Here is a 12,361-nt window from a genome sequence, read left to right as displayed (position 1 = left end):
CAGTTTTTGTTATGAAGAGGCAGGTGAAGCGATTGCACCAAGGAAAAGCGCAACCCTGCTGGGGGGCAGCTTTCAGCGACAGCAGTAGCTCTCGCCACTCTGGCCACCAATGGATGGTGGGGAAAGCACTGCTCTAGGGGTTCCCCGGAGTGGTCCCTGGAACAAGGACCTGGGGACGCGATGAAAGGGCGGCCCAGTCTGAGCCCAGAGCTCTGGGGCGTCACCGCCCCAAGATGACCCAGACTCAGACCCCATAACTAAACCACCAGGCCAAGTGAGAGCAGTACGCCTGGTGGACTGAGATGGACATGCATTCTTCTCAGGACTCCAGACCTCCTTAAGGAAGGAAAGTGACCCGGCTGCAAATATAGGCCTCTTTAGATATACATCTATTCCCCCAAGGTGTAAATCCATTCTAAATCGTTCGGGAGTGGAAGGAGCTGGATAGCTCTGTACTTCACAATTAACCAGGAATAGGAGGTTTAGGCAAACTTGCATGATGAAGAAAGAAAAATTCTAGCTTCGTCCATTCAATTCATTCAACAATTTTCGAGTACCTACTACGTGCCAGGCGGTAAGAGCCTGGATAGTTTCTTCTCAGTTTTCAAAGTCCTTAAAATCGACCAGAGGGCAGAGGGGTAGGCCCAGAACCTTGGAGTCCTGGCTCCACCCCTTCTGCGTTTGGCCTTGCCTGCTCCTCCCATCACTACTTCACTCTGAGAACTGGTCCAAGTCTAATAAAGAAGCCAGTGTCTGCTGCACCATCGCGTCCTCTAGCCTCGGGTCTCAAGCCCTGTAGCGGAGAAGGCGAGGCCTAATTGTTACATCACCGGTCTGTTCCGCCCTCAGTTTTGGGATCCATCCGGAACGCTTTCAGATAGGATCCTCAGTGAGACGGCACTCGATTGAATCGGTCTGTCACTACAGCCCAAGGAGGCGGGTTCCCGGTGGCTGCTGCTAGGCCTAAACGAGAAGACCGTACTGCGCACGCGTAGTAGACGGCCGATGGAGCTACGGATGGAGCCGTCCGGAGGGGAGCAAGAACCCGGAGCCGTCAGGTACCGAGTACCGGAGGGGCCGAAAGAAGGAAGAAGGCCCTGGGGGAGGGGAGCTGAAATGGGGCCGGGCCTGGGAGCCGTTCTTAGGAGCCGGGGCGCAGGAGCAATAACGGAAGCGGACTTGCAGGTAATAGCGGCCCGGAAACGCCGCCTCCAACGCCCTTTTACCCGCAGGCTCCTGGACCTGCCCTGGGAAGACGTGCTGCTCCCACACATCCTGAGCCGGGTCCCGCTTTGCCAGCTGCTCCAGCTGCAGCGCGTCAGCCGGGCTTTCCGGGCCCTAGTGCAGCTGCATCTGGCGGGGCTGCGCCGCTTCGACGCCGCTCAGGTGAGCCGGGGGCCGGAGCCCCGCCCCTGTATGGGTACCGCCCCGGCTCCAGCCCAATCCCCAGACCCTCTGTCTACTCTTCCGGACCCCTTTGGGTCTCCAGGAATGCTGGGGAAGCGATCCACCAGTGGGAAGTACTCTCAAAGGGAGAGTACCGGGTATTGACTGGGAGGGCGCGTGGGGTCTCTCCTGGGAGGGCTGCTGGCGAGCCTCCAAGGGCAGGCTGCTGCCGAGAAAGAACTCCTTAGGGGTGGATAGGCAGCGCCTGCCCCGCCCCCTGGACCAGCTGAGAGTCGAGGTGCCTCCCCGTCCGCAGGTGGGTCCGCAGATTCCGCGGGCCGCATTTGCCTGGCTGCTGCGGGACGCCGAGGGGCTGCAGGAGCTGGCGTTGGCGCCGTGTCACGACTGGCTGTCGGACGAGGATCTGGTGCCAGTGTTGGCTCGGAATCCGCAGCTGCGGAGTGTGGCGCTGGCCGGTTGCGGGCAACTGAGCCGCCGCGCGCTGGGGGCGCTAGCGGAGGGCTGCCCCCGCTTGCAGCGCCTGTCGCTCGCGCACTGTGACTGGGTAGATGGGCTGGCGTTGCGCGGTCTTGCCGACCGCTGTCCGGCTCTTGAGGAGCTGGACCTCACTGCCTGCCGTCAGCTCAAGGATGAGGCTATCGTGTACCTGGCGCAGAGGCGCGGCGCGGGCCTCCGCAGCCTCTCGCTAGCGGTCAACGCCAATGTGGGGGACGCCGCCGTCCAGGAGTTGGCTCGGAACTGCCCGGAACTCGAGCACCTCGACCTAACCGGCTGCCTCCGCGTCGGAAGCGATGGCGTCAGGTGCCTGGGCCTGGGGTCGGTGGGATGAGAGGAGGGCAAGCACTTAGCCTCTGGGGATAGGGGCAGGGCAGTAGTCAGAAGGCAGAACTGGGGCTTCTGGATTTTCCTGCTACCACGGCATCCCCATTCTGAACACGAAACGCCTCTAGGATTGCCTAGACCAGAAAGCCCACAGTTTAAAAGCTTTTTGAACCAGTATTTACACGTCAAAAGTTTTCACGTACAATGGCAGATTTCTGGCTTTTCAACCAGGGGAGCTGAGGAGCAGTTCCCCCTTTAAAAGACGTGGTCTCCGGCTCAATGGAGGCATTGAGTGTTTGATCCCAATCTAGGCCTCCCTCCCTCGTGTATGGAAGAAATAAGTATGCGTCGAGACACAGGGAGACAGGGGCTTTGCTGGCTTCCCCCACCGTGGGTGTAGCAGTTTCCTGCCCTTAGCCTCACCTCGCTCCTCCCTCAGGACATTGGCCGAGTACTGCCCGGCGCTGCGCTCGCTACGGGTGCGGCACTGCCACCATGTGGCCGAGCCCAGCCTGAGCCGCTTACGGAAGCGCGGTGTGGACATCGACGTGGAGCCACCACTGCATCAGGCCCTGGTGCTGCTGCAGGACATGGCGGGATTTGCACCCTTTGTTAACCTGCAGGTCTGACCCGCCCGCCGACGGGGCACAGCTGGACTGTGTGGTGGGGCCTGACTATAAACTACAGGGAAACTGGACTGTGGGGGCCTCTGGTGAGAGGCCAATGCCCTGCCCCATCTTGGAGCTTCAAATAAAGAGCTTTTTACCCCCTCCTGCCTGGTTCTGCTGCCCTGTTGTAAATAGGGGATGTGAGGTTAGGAGAGGCGGTCAGATGGACACAGTCCCCCAGCACCGCAGCTCTCAGGCATAAATGACCAAAATGCACTCATCTTCCTGGAGCCACCTTTACTGTGTCCATGGGCAGCTCCAAGAGATGGTTAACAAGGACAAGGAGGTAAGAGAATGGGTAGAGAAGGGGTCAGGAGTTAGGGTGGGCCCTGTGTGGGATGTAGGGCTCCTGCATCCCTCTGGGATCTGAGCCTAGAAGGCTCTAGCAGAGTCCAGTGAATGCCTCAGTGGAAGCGGTACTTTCTGGCTGGCTTGAGGTTGATGTATGTGGCCTTCATCTCTTCGGCCTCAGGGTTCCGCACATCTTTGAATCGCTCTCCCTTGGTGCTCACTACCTGGTTGTCGATGTATCGGATCAGCTTCTTGGGGGCCTGTCAGGCAGTCAGGCAGTGAGTAGCAGAAATCAGGAGATAGTCCCATCCACTCCACACCCCTAGCAGTCCCAACTCTCTCACCTCCCTGGGAGCCATGGGCCGGTGAATCTTCTGATCCTCTGCACTATCCACCATCATGTACCTGCCAAAATCTGGCTGGGTAAAGCTCTTGCCACCATGAGAAAAACCTTAAAGAGCCCAGCCCAGCCCAGACTCACTTCTGCAGGATGAAGGACTTCAGCTCATCCTTTTGGGGGCCTCTAAGGTGCCTGGGCTGGTCCTGTAGAGAGGGGAAGCCTGGTCTAGAACCTAGGGCACCAGTAGGAGAAGCACACAGCAGTAGGCCAGGGGCTGGGTCTTAACACTAAGGTGGAATGTAGCTGGGGCTACATGGGTTGGGGGTGTCTAACAGAGGATACCTGGTTGGGGCCATCCCAAGCTGGAGGCCCATCCTCCTTCCCCTCTACCAGCATCTGCACAGCTTCTTCCAAGTCCCCTCGAGCTTTGGCCAGCACCCACTGGGCCTGCTCCACCGAACAGGTTGGGAACACCTCCAGGAGTACATCTACCCCTGGCAGCAGCTCCTCCTCAGCACCGCTTGCCTGTGGGCATAAATGTTGATAAAAGGCAGTATTTCCTCCTTTCTTGCCCCTTGGCTCCCTCATCAGTACGCTCCTCTACCAGTACCTCATCTTGGGTATCCCTAGCAGCAGAAGCCCTGGTCTCTTCTTTGAGCTTTTCAGGCCGCTGCAGGGGCTCTGTGGAGATGGGCACATGACCTTGGACCTTAGAGCTCTGTGGTTGCAGATTCTCTTAAAGAGGCAGAGAGTATCAGGTTTGCCAGGGCTTTGGAGAGGGGGTTTATGAGTCACCCAAGTGCCCAATCCTCAGACTCACCTTTGTTCCTGGCACCACTCAACTGCTCTGACAGCTTCTGCATCATGTCCCCGATAGCACCCCTGAAAAGACAAGAAGGGTAATAAGAGGACAATGCTGTCCACCCTCCACAATCAGCCAGCCCCCCTCCTCCTCTTGGCCCCAGTCAGGCCCCACCTTGGGATGTGAGCGAAGCCAGGCACATAGGCCTCCATCATTTCAGTGAAGGCCTCCATATCGAAGTTCTCCTCTGATGGGCCTGAGGGGCCCAGGTCCTCCAGGACCCCAAGCACATAGGAGAAGATGACTTCATCCAAGCCACTGCAGGAAGGGGATGGAACAAGCCGTGGGTAGGACTTTGAATACCTCCTGCACTCCTACCTAGCCTGAGGCTCCAGCCCTCAGGTTCATGGAGTCCATGAGCCAGACCTCAAGTCCTGAGGCCAGAGAATATCCCACCCTCCCTCAGAACTTTGGTTTCCCATTTGTCTAAAGAGGATGACAGGGAGAGGATAAGAAGGCCATTCCAGTAAATCATAATAAGCCCTCCCCCACCTCAGGAATAGGGTTGAGTGTTCCCACTCTCTAGTCTTTCAATTTACCAGGCCCCAGAGTACTACTCGGCAGCTCCAACCTCGCCCTAGCATGATCCTTTTAAGGAGAGCTGCTTCTACCTGAGGTCAGCCTCTGGGAGGTGCGTCTGGACAAAGGCAAGGAGGGCTGCACTGACAATCCTCTCCAGCTCCATGCTCTCTCCTCTCCTGAAGGGACACAAGATGTAGATTTATCAGGCCCTCTTCTGCTTGCCCCTACCCATTAGGCCCAGGGGCAGCTAGCTCCTCCCTCCTGCCCTGCTGTGGAAGCCATTGTGTTGATGTTGCTTATAACTTCCAGCTTCTCCGGCCCTCCCTCACTCCCTCAAGCAGAGCCGAAGCCCCCTCCGTGCCCATCTCTCCACCTCCTCCAGCCTGAGACAGGGCAGCTTCCAGAGTGGCAGTTCCCCTCACCCCTCCCCCTGACCTCTCCATCTCCCCACTCCCCAGCAGCAGGCCCAGACCCTCTGGCAAGAAGCCAGGGTCTTGGGGTCACATGCCTCCTGGCTGAGGAATCTCATCATTGAGAGGAGCACTTGGTCCCCAAGTCCAACAACAAGGGGCCCATTGTCCAGCCCCCCAAGGAGCAGGCTGCAGGACTGAGCACAGCCCTTCCCCCACCCAGAATGGCACACCCACCTTCTGGCACAAAGGGGCTTTTCTGGCTCTAGGGCCCTGATAGAAGGGGAAATCTTTCATGAATTCTCTCTTCCTGCCCAATCCTTTCCCTTCCAGCATCTTGAGACTGTCTACAAAGGACTTTCCACCTTTCTTCCCAGGGCCTACGGAGCCCTGCAAGAAATGGCCTTGGCTCACCTCTCCAATACCCCCACTCCCTTCTCACTCCACTCCCACCCCACCAGCCTCTTTGCTGTTCCTCAAACTTGCCCAGGTTCTTCCTATCTCCTTCAGATATCTACATGGTTCATCCCCTTACCTCCTCCAGGGCTCTGTTCAAATGTTGCCTCCTCAGAGAGACCTTCCCTGACTAACCTACCAAAATAGGTACTCCCCATACTCCCTAATCCCTTACCCTGCTTTATTTTCTATATAGCATTTACTATAGCTTAATGTTATAGCTTAATGTATATTGCCTATTGTCTGTCCTCCCCCACAGAATGTAAGCTAAGAGAGAGGAAGGTGGGAGGACTTTTTCTTATTCATTGGTGTAACCCTAGCACCTAGAAAAATGCCTGCACTTAGTAGGTGCTCAGTAAATACTTATTGACTAATTTCATTCCCACCTACATGCGTTTGACTCCCAAGTCTGTATTTGGGAGTCAGGAACACGTAGGTGGTAATGAATGGCTCCAGACCCATAGGTCCAAATGTCAGCTCTCCATTCCATTCAGAAGACTCAGAGGCACCTCCAATTCGACCTACTCCAACCAAATTCACTATATCCTTCCAATCTGTGTACATTCCCTCTCCAAATATGCACCTCCTCCTGTTTCATCAGCTGACGCAACCACTCACTCACTCAGCTGCCAATCCTTAAACTTGCGGATTATCCTTGATTTCTCCCTCTCAATCCCACCTGCTACACTCGATCAATCACCAAGTCCTGTCGATTCCATTCCTTCATTCGTCTCTGTTCTATCTGCTTCTCTTCAACTTCAGTCTGACTTCTGCTTCAACATCTCTACCCAAATTTCTCAGGCTAAGGCCATGAATTACTTTTTCAGGTTTTGTTCTAATTAAGTTGAACCTCATGAACTTGCCAATATTGCCTGTTTCTGATCTACAAAAGAAAAAGAAAAAAAGAAAAAGGCAATTTCTTATGGTTTCACCTAATATTTGCCCTTTCAAGCAGCACCAATGTTGGTTTCTAAGGCACCACACTCTCCTGTTTCTATTCTACCTCTCTGGCCATTTCTTCCCAGGCTCTCCTCTCTGTCCTCCTGTCCTCTGATGCCCTTAAATGTGGCAGCAAAGCTCAGGCTCAAAACTGCTCCTCTACTCTCCTTACTCTGCACCCTCTCTGAAAGATTTCATCTGGGCCCATGTCTTTATGTACCAATTCCATGTCACCAATTCCTAAATGTCCAATCCTCTAATGCAGTCTCCTCTTCTGAGGTACACACCTGTACATCTACCACTCTGACACCTCCAAGTGGGTGACTTACCATGTCCCAAACTGACATTCTCTTAAGTCTTTTGTTCCTCCAAGGCTGTCCTCAGTAAATGCATGTCCACGCACCCAGCTGTTCCTGCCACAAGCCTGGGAATTATCCTACTCCCTGCCTTCCCACATCCAATCAGTCACAGAGCCCTGACCATTACCTCTCAAAACATCTACTTCCCTCCATCTCTACTCAACTCTGTTCCATCTCCACTTAACTGCAAGAGCTTCCTAACCCTTCTTCCCACTACAATCTTTCCCCCAACAACCTATTCTCCACAAAGATCACAGTTCTGTGATCTTTACAAAAAATCGTGTTTTTCCTGTTTAAAATCTATCAGTGACTTCCCACGTCCCTTCAGATAAGTCCAGATTCTTTTTGTGGCCTTTTGAGTCAGGGCTTTCCCCTGCCTACATCTCTCTAGCCTCACCATGCACCACACCCTCCCTGGATCACTCCTTTGCACTTCAGTTTTCTTTCAGTTTGTCAGTACGCAAGCTCTTTCATGGCAAGGGCCTTTGCGGTTTCCTCTGCCTGGGCAACATTCTACCTCCACTCCTTCACTTGTATAATTCCTTCAGGTCAGTTTAAAATTCCCTTCCTTAAGGGATGCTGTCCCTGACCCTCTCGAACTGTCCCCTCCATATTACACCATCATTGAAGACTGCCTGTTTCTTTACTTAGCAGCACCTTTCACAGCTATAATCAAATAACTATTTGGGCAATGTTTAATGTTTCTTCCAGTTGTTTCCTGAGGGCAGGGACTATACACCTGGCTTATTCATCAATGTACATTCCGTATCTCCCATGATGCTCAAGTAAATGCTCAATAAACAGTTATCTCCATCTTTACAGATGAAGAAAGGGAAGCTCAGTGGGTTTAATGACTTGCCCAAAGTCACCTAGCTTGACTGTGGTAGTCAAGATTTAAATCCAGTTTGCCTAGTTGAGTATATTCTAGGGGATACTCTGAGGATGGGGGATATCAAGACTTCTAAGTGAGTTGAGACAGGCCTACCACCTATGATCAGTTTCCTGGTCCCCTGAGTGTATCATAGAGTTGCTGTGACAGCACAGGGGTCACTGCGGACAGCAGGACTGAGAAGCTCTAGCCTGCTGAGGGGATGCCTGCCTCTTGCTCCAGACCCTAGTATGGGCCCTGGGGAGGAGCAGAACTCCCCAGATGAGGCATACCAGATCCTGTCACGCAGCTCCCCCAAGAGTTCAGCCCTCTATTGAGACCAACATCTGCTCTAGGTTACATCAAATCCTGGCTGCTCTGTTGCTTGGCGACTTCTGCTGGGACAAAGGCCCATGGATGCTGCATGAAAGCTCAGTTTCTAGGGATGAAGCTCTCTCACAAATGTGTCTGATGCCTCTAGATTTCTAACCAAGGTCTGAAGACCAGAGAGTTGTTATTGGGAAACTTCACTTCGCCCAAATTTCTTCTTCCCCTGAGCTTTTGCTCTAGCTTGTCTCCTAAGGGAACATCCTCCCTCCTCTTGTTCTTGGCCTGCCAAACTCTACCCTGCCTTCAAAGCTTGCCACTTTTTTCTTTCATCCTTCTCTATGCTGCTAGCTTTCCTGACATTTCTCTCCTGCCCAGAGGCTTCTCCTCTAACATTTCTCCTCCAAAGTCCCTGAGCTGGGGAAGCTGTAGCCTAAGTAGCCAGCCTTCTCCAGGTTAAGAACATGGTTTCCATGAGACTTTTCACATTCTGGATGTAGCCCACAGAACCCCATTACTTCATGGAACCTCCAAATCAGGACTTATTGGTTAATAGCACCCATAAAATGTGACTGTCATCCTGTCATGACTCCTTTAAACACCTCTGATAATAGCATTTACTGACTACTTACAATGTGCCAAAGATTGTTCTACACACTTTATTAACTTACCTAATTCTCACAATAACCCTAAAACATAGATACTAATATTATCATATTATCCCATTTTACCCAAACGGAAATGGAGGCATTCATTGATAGGTTAAGTAACTTGCCCAAGGTCACAGTAAGTTAATGGCAGATTTACACTGAGGAAGTCTGGCTCCAGAACCCTGTTAACCATTGCACCACCTCTCATGATATAAATCCTCCTCTCCTGCCTGGCTGGCTCTCTTGCCTACCTCAGAATTTTTGTTCACACCATTTTCCCCACTCAGAACATCTTTTCCTCTGCCTCTCATTCTGCAGGATTCATTTCCTCCTCTCAGCCTACTCCTACTGCCCCATTTTCACTGCCCCCAGCTGGCCTGAGCTTGCCAGGACCAGGTACAGGCCTGGAATCTCCAGATGCTCCATACAGACCCTCTGGACAAATTTAAGTGAGTCTGAGGGAAAAAGTACCATGCTGTTCCCTCGGGGTGGGGAAATGCTCAAGGTAAGGGGAGAGCAGAAGGCCATGTGGGAGAAGTCCTGGGAAGCAGTGTAAAAGTCCTGGGGCACTCAGAGGGTCTAGCTCAGAGGTCTTCACTGCTTCTCCCAGCCGCTATGAAGCCTGGTTCTTGGGGCCCTAGTGCCATAACGCAGGTTCCAGAGGACATCTAAGACCCCCAAGTCAGGTCTTAGAGGCGCCAAGGACACTGAGAGGTACAAAGGATTCCCGCATCCAAAGTCAGGCGGGAGCACAGGAAGTGGGACCACAATGATGGCCGACCCCTGAAGCGAGAGCTTCTTAAGCTAGCGGGGTACCCGCAAGGGTCCAAAATAGTGGGCCCGAGTGCGTGGGGATGCAGTTGTAGCCATGGGGTTCACAGGACCAGGGAGGCCTGAACAAGCTGGGATGTGCCTTGACACAGGCTACGGCGAGAATCGGAGATGGGAGTCTGGCGGGCCCCTGGGAGTACCGTGGGGGAACACACAGGACAGGACCCCTGGGTCAACGCTCTCCGCGACTCTTGTACCCCTGGGCCGGGGGCTGGAGGGGAAATCACCTGCTCTGTCGGGCGCCGCCGGAGATTTGTCCCGCGCGGTGCGGCTATCATTCCCCAGCCCACCAACGAGATCAAAGGCGGGGCCCAGAGCGGTTCCCTCCGAGAAGTACCGAGGTAGCCATTTTTGAGAAGGGCAAGTGCCCGTAACTGGGCGGGGCTTCTATTCATATTCATTTGTCTCAGGGCTTTGGAGGGGCTCCCGCTGCAGCCATTTTTATTGCGGGTAGGGAAGAGTTGGACGTGGAGACACCGTCAGTGAGTGCAGTCGCAGTGGCCGACTGTGTGTATCCCCGGCTAGTTTCTTGTAATCGGCCAGAGGCCGAGAACTTTTGGACCCCACCCAGTGTCTTCCCATCTGCCTTATTTTCTTACCCCCAAATCTCTGCCCTGTCTACGGCCATGCCACCCTGAACTGCGTGATCCCGGAAGCTAAGCAGGTTTGGGCTTGGTTAGTACTTGGGTGGGAGACCCCTTAGGAATACCAAGTGCTATAGGCGTTTTTGTGTTTTTTTTTTTAAAAATATCCGTCCTCAAATCCTATAGCTTTCCCCCACTCTCCTTATCTCCCCTGTCCTTCCACAGACCCATGGCTCCCTGGTTGGATCTGGTGGTCGCTTCTCCCAGATCTGTTGTTCTTGCCCAAATCCTGGTGTCTCTCCCCTTTTGTGTCCAGTGCAGGATCAAGCCCTGTCACCCAATCAACTCTTAGGTGCTGACTGTCCCCTTTGCATTCCCTTAACAGAGATGTCTCCCAAGATTAGGGTGGGCTGCAGGGTCTGGGTCTTGGGACCATGGAGCCAGGTTTGAATTAGAGGAAGGGAAGCAGTGCTGTGGGTGAGGATCCACCGGAGCTTACATCCAGGATGGCTTGCAGGCCATGCTTACCGCAAGTGCCTTCATGCCCATGTCGGCAGGGATTCTTGTTTAAGATAGCTGGACTCCAGGACCCAGCAAGGCCTCAGCTTCCTCTTTCTGTTCCTGCTGCCTCAGCTTCCTGGTGCTACCCTATGGGGAAGCCCACAGCCACCCCTTCCCAGGAATCCCACAGTGGGTCATGAAGGAAAGAGTTCCCTTCAAGGATAGGCTCACCCATCCCCAGTCAGCAGATGAGCCCCTTCTTCAGGGTTAGTCTCTTTGTAGGGTGCTGGGAATCCAGACACTTGCCCTCAGGAGCTTCTGGTCCAAGGTAGAAAAAGTCCCATCCTCTCCTCTTCCTCTAAGGAATTGAGGCAGTACCAAAATATGGAGAAAAGGGGGATTACTTCTCCCTCTTCCAGCCTTGTCCCTCACTACAGGCTCCTGCCACCTGACCAGGATCCTCTGGCCTCAAAGAAAGCAAGATGTTGGCTGCTGGGAGGGAGCAGAAAAGGGGAGAGAGGAGGAAGGGAGCACATTTGGCATCGTGGCTCCCATAAAAACACTGCTGCTACCAGCCTGGATCTGCTGGGGTTAATGAGGGGTGGGACAGTTACTTTCAACTCTGGCCAGACAGGCCCCTGGTAAGGGGACAGTGGTTTGCTCTGTCAGCCCCGGGCCTCTGTAAGCCCTCTAAAGACTGACAATCCCTCTTCTTCCCTAATTCGCCATCTTCCTCCCACTGCCATTTCACGATACAAATGATGACTCTTCTCTCTCTCCCCCTTCCCCCCACCCCTATTACGGGAATTTCATGGTTCCTCAGTAGAGCCGTTCCTCAGTAGAGCTGTTCCTCAGTAGGGTTCTGGCCCAAGACCCCTGCAGCCATCCCTGAAACTGTGACTCTCCCCCTCTCCCACCTCATGTTTCTTGGATGGCAGTTGGATATAGTTAGATATTGTCAGAAAGAACTTCCTGAGCTTTTGGGGAAGGATGATGGGAAAGGTCTCTTACAGGGAGCCCCTCGATTCCCAGCTCAAACTCTTAAGGGTGCCAACTCTGCGGCAGGGGTAAGGTTCTGGGATCAGAGGAGCAAGGAAAGGGACGACCACAGACACAAGGATACACACAAACTGTAAGGTAGGGGCTCCAGGGAACACTTGTGCTGCTGGACATTCCATAGCTGGCCAGACCTTAAGCCCCTTATTTTCCATCTCTTCAGCTCTCAATCTCTCCCTCCCCAAGATGGGAATAGACTCCACCTGCCCTTTGGATGCTGCCTGGAGAAGCCACATAGGGTAAAAAGAGGTAGAGTGATGCCTCCTCTTTCTCCATTCCCTCAGATGAATTTTGCAGCTGGTATTTGGGTGTCTGATGGGAAGAGCTAGAAACCTGTGCTTGGGGAATTGGGCTTGAACCTGGCATAAAGGGCAGATTTCCCCGACATTAAGAGCAGAGAAAGAACCTAGCTGGCTTGTCTCCAGGGATAAGAGGGACTCAGTCAGAGACTGAGGTGAGGAAAGAGAC

At 53.5% G+C, this 12,361-nt stretch overlaps 2 protein-coding genes across 7 annotated transcripts; one reads left to right on the top strand and one right to left on the bottom strand.

Moving 5' to 3' along the window:
• The first annotated feature begins 398 nt into the window (after positions 1–398).
• FBXL15 (F-box and leucine rich repeat protein 15) lies at positions 399–3,000 on the top strand. 2 transcript variants are annotated; one of them, XM_011385829.2, is made up of 4 exons: positions 399–1,058; positions 1,233–1,386; positions 1,703–2,208; positions 2,669–2,999. In XM_011385829.2, exons 1-4 carry the CDS (start codon positions 1,006–1,008, stop codon positions 2,856–2,858), a joined length of 903 nt encoding a protein of 300 aa, XP_011384131.1. In that variant the 5' UTR covers positions 399–1,005; the 3' UTR covers positions 2,859–2,999. The 2 variants fall into 2 exon arrangements, with proteins under 2 accessions (XP_011384131.1, XP_023382069.1); XM_023526301.1 differs by lacking the exon at positions 399–1,058 and having other exon boundaries at positions 1,069–1,386; positions 2,669–3,000.
• A 119-nt stretch (positions 3,001–3,119) lies between these two features.
• CUEDC2 (CUE domain containing 2) lies at positions 3,120–10,117 on the bottom strand. Of its 5 annotated transcripts, XM_011385831.2 has the most exons (10): positions 9,980–10,102; positions 6,397–6,661; positions 5,002–5,088; positions 4,505–4,648; positions 4,349–4,410; positions 4,139–4,263; positions 3,871–4,053; positions 3,670–3,731; positions 3,533–3,593; positions 3,120–3,448 (listed from the first exon to the last, which is right to left on the bottom strand). In XM_011385831.2, the coding sequence occupies exons 3-10, from the start codon at positions 5,073–5,075 to the stop codon at positions 3,302–3,304; spliced, it is 858 nt and encodes a 285-aa protein (XP_011384133.1). In that variant the 5' UTR covers positions 5,076–5,088; positions 6,397–6,661; positions 9,980–10,102; the 3' UTR covers positions 3,120–3,301. The 5 variants fall into 5 exon arrangements, with proteins under 5 accessions (XP_011384133.1, XP_011384132.1, XP_011384134.1 ...); XM_011385830.2 differs by lacking the exon at positions 6,397–6,661 and having other exon boundaries at positions 9,980–10,117; XM_011385832.2 differs by lacking the exon at positions 6,397–6,661 and having other exon boundaries at positions 9,950–10,029.
• Between the last annotated feature and the right edge of the window lie 2,244 nt (positions 10,118–12,361).

This window comes from Pteropus vampyrus, unplaced genomic scaffold, assembly GCF_000151845.1.
Source record: "Pteropus vampyrus isolate Shadow unplaced genomic scaffold, Pvam_2.0 Scaffold816, whole genome shotgun sequence".
In the NCBI taxonomy this organism is placed as follows: domain Eukaryota; kingdom Metazoa; phylum Chordata; class Mammalia; order Chiroptera; family Pteropodidae; genus Pteropus; species Pteropus vampyrus.
Note: the sequence above shows the minus strand (reverse complement) of the source record. Positions and strands in the feature narration are given on the sequence as shown.